Source organism: Lactuca virosa, chromosome 5 (assembly GCF_052849685.1).
Source record: "Lactuca virosa cultivar CGN04683 chromosome 5, Lactuca_virosa_CGN04683_v6, whole genome shotgun sequence".
NCBI classification, from domain to species: Eukaryota; Viridiplantae; Streptophyta; class Magnoliopsida; order Asterales; family Asteraceae; genus Lactuca; species Lactuca virosa.
The window spans coordinates 274,368,259-274,377,369 of record NC_136430.1 but is presented as its reverse complement, the minus strand read 5'-3'; the positions used below and the strand labels follow the sequence as shown (position 1 = coordinate 274,377,369).

General features: G+C 32.5%; 1 protein-coding gene across 1 annotated transcript; it reads right to left on the bottom strand.

Annotated features, from left to right (window-relative positions):
- Positions 1–6,624: 6,624 nt before the first annotated feature.
- On the bottom strand, positions 6,625–7,984 carry PRPL35 (Ribosomal protein L35). Its single transcript, XM_079053894.1, has 3 exons — positions 7,615–7,984; positions 7,182–7,298; positions 6,625–6,877 (listed from the first exon to the last, which is right to left on the bottom strand). The coding sequence occupies exons 1-3, from the start codon at positions 7,873–7,875 to the stop codon at positions 6,803–6,805; spliced, it is 453 nt and encodes a 150-aa protein (XP_078910020.1). The 5' UTR covers positions 7,876–7,984; the 3' UTR covers positions 6,625–6,802.
- Between the last annotated feature and the right edge of the window lie 1,127 nt (positions 7,985–9,111).

Here is a 9,111-nt window from a genome sequence, read left to right as displayed (position 1 = left end):
GTACTTGCCAGATAGGTCGCGCGTACGTGTGTAGAATGGCAACCATGGGCTTTTAGGCCTTAAGGATCTGGGCCTGGGCTTGGGGCCCATTGAGAAGTATAACTTTGGACTTAGAAATCTGGAACTAGAGCATTGGGCATATTGGTCCAAGATCGGACCCTTGGAATTATTACCTTTGGACTTGGAGCTTTTGGGCACAATTAGGGGGATAAGGCCCAATTCAGGAATTGAGCAATTAGTGGGCCTTAAGAAGTCTTTAATATGCCATTGGAGGACTAGGCTTAATAGATTAGAATTGGGACTCTTGGATGTCCCGATTGGACCAAGGGGTAAAATGGTCATTTTACCCTAAGTTGTGTTATAGACTCTGATCGGGTGTTAATGTGTTTATGTTAGCCGGGAGTCATCAGAGCAGCTGTTAGAGACTAATTTCCGTGAGATTTGACACACAGTTTTCGAGGTGAGTTACCTTCCAGTAAAGGTGGGTCTACGACCACAATGTCGGCCCACTAGCAGGAATTGTCTTTAGATGATTGTTTGTGTGATAATTTTCTAGGTTGCTATTACCAGATGTGCTTTATGTGCCAGTATGATATGTTGTATGTGATAGCGGTAATAGGAGGGGAGTAGTCCCCCGCCTCGGTCGTTAGGACCGAAGGGTAGGTCAGTACCCCAGGAATGCTTGATAGTATGATTATGATAGCATGATTATGATAGTATGATTATGATTTGCTAGTAGTAGGGGTGAAATAGTCCCCATTGCCGGTTGAGATAGATCGGATGGTAGGTCAGCACCCCAGAACTGCTTGACATGGGTTGGTCAGCACCCGAGAACTGCTTGACATGGGTAGGTCGGGCTCCCCAGAATTGTCCGGCAGTATGTATGTTGTTTGGTATGTGGTATGATGGGGGAACTCACTAAGCCTTGTGCTTACAGTTTTCAGTTTTGGTTTCAGGTACCTCTTCATCCAAGGGGAAGGAGCCGGCGGGGTAGCAGCGCATCACAGACACACATGATTTCTGTATTGAGAACCCTGGGATTGTACTCTGACATTTTTACTAATTGATGTTATGTTTTCGAGACTTGTGATATGTGACTTGATGTTTTGAAATGATATTAATGATGTTTTCTGTGAACAATTTTTAAAGTAATATAATTTAACAAAAAAAAATTGGGTCTCGATTTTGGGATGTTACAATAACTCTTTTGTTTGATCTTCCTTAGGATGTCCCTGATGTGTTTAATCCTTGTAGCAAGCTTAGATCGATCAGAATGAGCTCTAGATCACCGAAAATGACTATGCACCACAGTAAGCATGATGAGTTGATTTGTAGGGTTTTCAAAACCATATGAAAGTGTTCCCAATATCTTAAATCATGCTTTGATGTTATTAAATGAATTAGTAACGTTATAACGAAACTATACATCCATATTAGCTTAATATATATAAACATGGGTTTAGATTAAAAAGGCTAAAAATAACTTAGAGTTTGAATATAAGGTCATGTGTGTGTAAACATAAGATTAGGTTTAGATCACACTAAGAAAAGTGTGTGTGTGTGTGTGTATGAGAGAGAGATAGAGAGAGTTAATGGATATATATATATATATATATATATATATATATATATATATATATAAGTATAAATGCATGTGTGTAATGTTTGTTTAACTAATGATCATTATAATACATGTGTGTATAGAACAGGAAAGATATGTTAGAAAGTAGATTATTAATTATAAATGTAATAAAGATGTTAAGTGATATAATATCAACGTAATTATGTGTTAGTAATATGTAAATGTGTTTGAATACTAAGAAAACCATGTGAATGATCACTAGGATGCTAAAGGTTGGTAAATTGATATATTATGTGTAAAAGTATGTAAAAGAATACTTTACATTTAACGAAGTAAACACATAATTAATTAACTAAGTTAAAAGGGTGAAAATATGTGATAAATCGAAAAATGTGAGCTCGAAATATAAAATGGTCACTTAAACCTTAATACTAAACAATGGTGTTTAATATTGAAGGTGAAAGAAATGTAAAACAGATAAATAATATGTTGAGACACGAATGGAATGTATACTTACTAAAAGTGAACAAAGAGTATAATTGTATGAGATTAAGAGTATATAAAATAATGAGTTAATGCTTATATAATCATATAAGAAAAGATGTGCATACAACATGATAATAAAATAAGATTTCTAAAAGAAAAATATAAATAAAGTAAAAAAATATGTATTATCAAGTGATGATTGAATATATGATCTAAGTAAAGTTAATGGTATGGGTTGCAAGTGTTCAGAAAGGGGAATTCATCTAGCTCACATCGATAGTGTTGCTCAGACGACTTGTTATTAGGTGGTTTGTACTATTTTTTTGTTGCAGAGACTAATATGTAGATGATATTTATTGGACTCAGGTGATACTTCTCACTTTACTATATAGGCCACTAAGTGTCATGCTATGCATTTTTGTCTTTGTGACTTGCATGAAAGACTATGGGTGAACCATAGCATTTGTATGAAATAATATGAGCAGAGCATAGCAATTGTATGAAAGACTGTAGGTGGACCATATCAATTGTATGAAAGACTATGGGGGACCATAGCAAAAAAGACTATAGGGGGCTGTAACAACGGATGTTATTGTAAGACTATGTTTAACTCATTTCGTCTTCACTGCGTCTCCTTCCCCCATTTCATCTTCACTGTGTCTCCCACCATGTACAACCTCCTAAAACCATGTACAACCTCTTCTTGAAACCACTGGGTCGAACTCCAACTATGGTGGCGGCACATGACGAAAGAAGAGATTATTGGTGGTGGTGATGCTCGATCTGAAACCCCCAAAGTGAAATCTTTCATGAAATCCCCAAAGTTATCGATCTGAAACCACACATCTCATCCCCATTTCTCAAAATCCTAGCACACGGGTGGAGATGGCGACATCTCGTTTTTTTTCTCTCACACACACACTCTCTCTCTCTCTCTCCCTCTCTCCTCTCTCTCTCTCTCTCTCTCTGTATCGCATCAGCAAACACACACAAGGTGTGTTTGTGTTTTGTGTTTCTCTGATCAGGAAGAAAAACGAGGAAACAAATGGCGATGAGGCTCAAGGGTTTCAAGAGAAAATCAGGTGAAATCAGAGGGAGAGAAACTTGTGTGTATATTTCTGGTTTTCAAAAGGATCCACCATCATTTTTGATTTCTGGAACGCTTTTGAGATATCTGAAACAATTTTCGGTTTCTAGAATCATTTGGGTTACAAGTTTCAGATTTTTGATTTTTTATTTTCAATTTCTTGAGAAAAACATATCTAGAGAGGAAGATAAGGGGTAGGTGTGCACATTTCCGATGGTGGTGTGGGTGGTTAAGTGTTCAACAAAAGAGAATATATATATATATATATATATATATATATATATATATATATATATATATATATATATATATATATATATATATATATAAAAGGTTTAAAGTTGGATGGACCCAAAATTTTAATTAAAACATTTTTTAATAATTAAAAACAATTTGAAATGTTAAATATAAATCAAAAATAAAATTGAAAAGGGCATTGTAGTTATTTCATGTCACTCAAGGGATTAAGCGTGCAAATTTAAACTAAATAGGGATGAAACGTGCAACTTTTAACCAAACGAGGGACGTTCTGATTTAATTTTTGAAAATAGAGACTGCACGTATTTTTTAACACTTTGACGATGGACAATTCGTGTAATTTACTTGATTTTTTTCCATATTTTTGTTTGAATCTACAATGGATTATTTTTTTCTGTTATAAATAATTTGCTTCCAAAAAAGATATTTAATTCTTTAAAACATTTTGATATAATAAAAAAAGGTTATAAGTTATATTTATTTAATAAAAAATCGATTTGTGTTGAATTGTTAATACGAATAAAAGTTTGAATTTAGTTGGATTGCAAAGTGAAAAAGAAAAAAAAAATGAATAGATAATAAAAAAAAAGTTTTAGAATAGATAATTAGGTTGTGTTTGATTATGAATCTTAGGAATAAAAATAGGAAATTTATAATTCAAAAGATTCCATGAACTATATACACCAGAATTTTACCCCAAATTAATAACTTTCTTGCAAGTAGGTCTACATCATTTTCAAATCCAACCCCTAAGTTTGACTAATTTGTCAATTTTAGTCATTCCTTGTATATTTTTTTATTTTTAAGCCTAAGTTGGTTATTTCCTTTTATTATTTATTTATTTAATCTAAACCTTTTATTAACTCGTTTACTTATTTTTTTATTATTTAATTAATGATTTTATTTTATTTTTCCAAAAAAATTAATTTCACTAAAATGGACAAAACCTATACGCCCAATTTGAAAATGTTACACTAGCTTAGTTTGTTACAATTTGTATTAGCTAAAGTTACATATTGTTCCTCGGAGAATATAAAATATTGAAGTTCTAGACTTCTAGCAACCGAATGATACAACTAAAGATGCCTAAGTCTAACCAACTTATGTTGATCCAGATGATGATGACATTATGTTTGTGACCGACTTATGATTCCAGACTTACAACCTTAGCAGCAAATGACATGACATCCCATGCAATAATTTGGTTACAAAAGAATATTTCACGATGAGTTTATATATTAATATTACCATATGTATACATGTGAGCTTTGGGGAAAGAAATTTGCAAATAACTGTTTCTTTATTGTTGTTCTTAGAGAAAGAGTATCGTCTTCTTTACGAGGACTTTACTAAGGCTTGGTTCCATTACGGTTTATAAATAATCTGTTGATTGATGAATGTAGTGTGAGGATTTTCTCACTTTTATATTTGTAAACCCATGAAAATTTTCTTCTACTAACAAGTTTTCACCATTCTATTGCTCTACATTTTACTTTTAAAAGTTAATTATTCCCATAAATTGTATCAACACACTACCCCTTATTTATTTATCAAGCACATCTATGAAGTTTGAAAAGATTGGCACACCCGACTCTATGAAGTTTGAAAAGATTAACATCAGGACATATTAATTGTTGTTAACTAAGCCTTTTTATTTAAAAGGGTTTTAGAATCTGGACTCCTTTATTTTAATCTATGAAGTTTTGAAAAGATTACGCACACCCATTTGCATATCTTCTATACTAATCTTCTATACTAATAAAGGTGTGGTTGTAATCTTATTTTGCTATGTGTCATTCTAATACATATCCTAATTAATATTATACCATGCGTCACTTTATTGTTTTTCAATTTTAAATTTTCCTCAATATATCAGTAATAAACGTGGCTAAAAAAATCAGGATATAATCCCATAAAATTAGCATTTTGTTTTCAAAATGCTATAAATAAACAACTATTGAAAACCTAAACAAGTTAGATAGTTTAAATATATAGATCTACAAATTATGTAAAAAAATATTTGTTTGCATTATTAATGATTGTTATTTTTATAGTTTCTATGTCGTTTTATTAATGTCAACCAACTGTATACTACAGGGATTATCACCTAGTGTTGAATAAAGTTTGTTAGTCCATTAATCTATATTAGGTTTTATGATGACACGTAGTACTAAGTTGTCTATTTATAAACTAGTCATCAAGTTTGATGTATTATTATAGATAGGCCTCGCAATTGGGTTAGGTTTTGGGTTGGCAGATCAAGGGTTGGCATGTTACAAACATCAACTCAACCCAATCCACATAACGTGTTTAAGTATATGTGGTTATTTTCGGATAACTTTTCACATGTTACATTTATAAGAATTATACATGTCTCTAAATGTCTCTAAGTTAATTAACAAGTAACATTTGACAATGACTAGAACTAAATGAAAAACCAAATACGAATCTAACATAATAACTTAGTAAGCAACACATTTAATAATAATAATAATAATAATGTTTCCAACATAAAGTCACAAACTCGTAAACATCCAAATAAAATTGAAAACATTCATGCAATGTGCAATTTCATAAATAAAATTTTTATTTTTTTAAATATAATATTTATAGTCGGGGCGTTTAACATAAAAGTCCTTAAGTTTATCAGGTTTTGTTGGTTTTGTCCCTGTAACGATTTTTTGTTCGTTAATGTCCAAAATTTATCAAGTTTTTTTCATTTTTGCCTTTGCTACCTATAATAGTAGGTGTCCAGGAGCAAAACTGACAAAATTTAACAAACTTAAGGACTTTTGTAAACTTAAGGGTTTTTTTTTGCAAATTTGAATAACATACTTAAGGTAAAAACATAAAATATTTGTAGAAAGGACAAAAATGAAAAAAAAAAAAAAAAAAAAACCCTTAGCAAATTTTGGACATTAACGAACAAAAAATCGTCATACGGACAAAACCTGACAAACTTAAGGACTTTTATGTCAAAAGCCCTTTATAGTCGGGTTGACCCGCGAACCCATACAGGTAACACAACCCAACACATGAAATAAACAGATTGGCAAGTCAGCAATCTCAACCCAAACCCATTTATTTTCGTGTTGGGTTGAGAATTGTCCTAATTATAGCTAAAACAAAATATTTGCCTAAATCGATAAAAAGAACAAAGTATGTTGCTATTTCCCGCAACTTTAGCATCTATAACTTTAAGGAACGCCCATTTAAAATAACAATACACACTTCATATTCAGTGGCTATATACTACAATATAGCAAAGAAGTAAAAACATGCCATTCAAAACCACTTACAAAAATCACAAATACAACAATGAGAGAGTAATAAAAACATGTTGCTTCTGAACAGATTATGCAACCCTAGTCAAAACAGAAATGTTGGGGCTAATTGGCTCGGTTGACCTTCAGATATGGCAACGCCCCTATCACATTGTTGTAGTCACATCGGTCAACTTGTAGCTGCATCACACAAATTAGTGGTGTCAGAAATACATCACATATTGCATATTTGTATGTTCGAAATTATCAAAGGAAGTATCTCACAACTATTGATCTAATGTCTTAAATACCCTTCAAAGAATGACAAAAGTGGTACTTCTAGTGTACCCAAATCAACACCAACGATTCTTTACATGAAAAGAATTAAGTGTTGTTTGCATTAAGTCAAAAATGAACACCGATAACTAGATTACCAAATTCATGTCCCCATTAAGTCAAAAAGAAACAACACCTATGTCTACATTTCATAAGTTTAAACACTAACCACTTTAGAGAGGCGAGTTCTCCTTTTAGCATTCTTCTTTCTAAGCAAATGTTGTTTTCCAGCTCTCCTCCTCACTATCTTACCAGTGCCTGTTACCCTGAATCTCTTTGCTGATGCCTGCAAATGCAAAATTCAAGATAACAGATCAAATAAACATGATTTGAAGATAGAAGTTGCACACGATATGTAAATTCTTGAATCCCCAAAAAGGTTATCGACATAAGAATCTCTAGATTGAATAATTACTTGATAAGAATCCAAGAAACTATGACCTCAATTAAACAAAAACCCCACATACGTAGGTACTTGAAGCTTCAGTAAAACTGAAATTAAACACACCAAGTCCTCGTTGCAGAGAGTAATTTCATACAAACATCAAAAACTACTGTGAATGAGCATACGGAGAAAGTAAGGTAAAATGAGGGGGAATCACCTTGTGGGTTTTCATCTTATACCCCTTTGCAGCCACAATTGTGAGAGACTGGGGTTTTCGGTTCGGGGAAGAGATAGTGATGGGAAGAAGTGGGGAGAAAACAGAGATGCTGTGTGACGATGAGAGGTTCAATGGCGTCGATTTCTTCGCGAATTGTGAAAGGCAAACGGTGCTAGTACAAGAAGGGGTTTTTCGAAGGGGTTTCACAGGAGTTGAGAGCGAAGTGCAATTAAAAAACGTTGAGGACGCCATTGTTGTCATCCTGGTGGAGCTCTGTGTTTGTGCCTTGTGTGGATAAAGGGATTGGGGGCTTCGATCTTTTGTGCTATATGCGTAAACTAGCTTTATCCATAGTTACGAAAACGAGTGCGAGCTAGCAAGGTTATCTTGTCTTGGAGTAAAGTTGGATGTGTATCCAAACACTAGCACATACGAGTTGTAGCTAGAAAATAGAGAAAATAAAAATATGGGAAATTACTAATCTAACCATTTTTCTTAATTATTTATCAAAAAATAGACAAAATTGTCTCATAGCCAAAAATAGCCCATAAAACCGTAGTCAACTTATGGTTGACCACGGTCAACTCTGTTGACTAATGTTTTAGCCCGAAAAGTATTATTTCGTGGTAATGAGCTACTGTTTCACGGGTCCGTTTACTTTTTCGTGGCCCATTAACCCAAAGTATAAAATGAAAAAAAATTCAGTTTAGGTGTTTTTTCCTATTGTTTTCTTAGGTTTGGCTACTTTTTTCTCTCAATGGAGCACCCGAAGAACAACCAGGTTTGTCTACTTTTCATAAAAAATTTACTGTGTTTGTGATTAGGAGTAGGTTTTGTATATGTGGTTAAATTTTTTTTGAAAAAAATCGAAAAAAAAAAATATAAAACCGTAGGTTTCATACGAAACCTACGGTGTACAAGTGCCCAATGCACAGATTGTGCAATGTCGACTTGTACACCTACGGTTTCGTATGAACCGTACGGAAATTTTTTTTTTTTCGTTTTTTTTTTAAATCGATTCAATAGCATCGGATCTTGATTTATATTGTATTCGTATAATTTTTTTTTTGAAAAAACAAAAAAAAAAAGGAAACCGTAGGTTTCCCATAAAATACGTTTTTTTTTAATAAAAAAAACTTATAACTAATAAACATTTGTATCCCCTTGTATGTATGTTATGATTTTTTGTTGGAAAAAAAATCGTAGGTTTCGTAAAACGTATGGTTTTATATATATTTTTTCATTTTTCTTAAAAAAAATTGTTTAAACGTATTTTTAAGGATTGTATCTCATTGTATGTATGTTATGATTCAATGTTTGCATGTTGTTAAAAATGATTTTTTTTATATGTCTCAATTATAGCATACAATAGCAATGTACTATCGATTTGAAATTGTTTTTATGTTTATAATGTGTAGATACTTTGAAGTATACTGTATTGATAAAATAACATTGTGTTTTGGTACTTTCGGGTTTGTTATAAAATATGTTATTGTC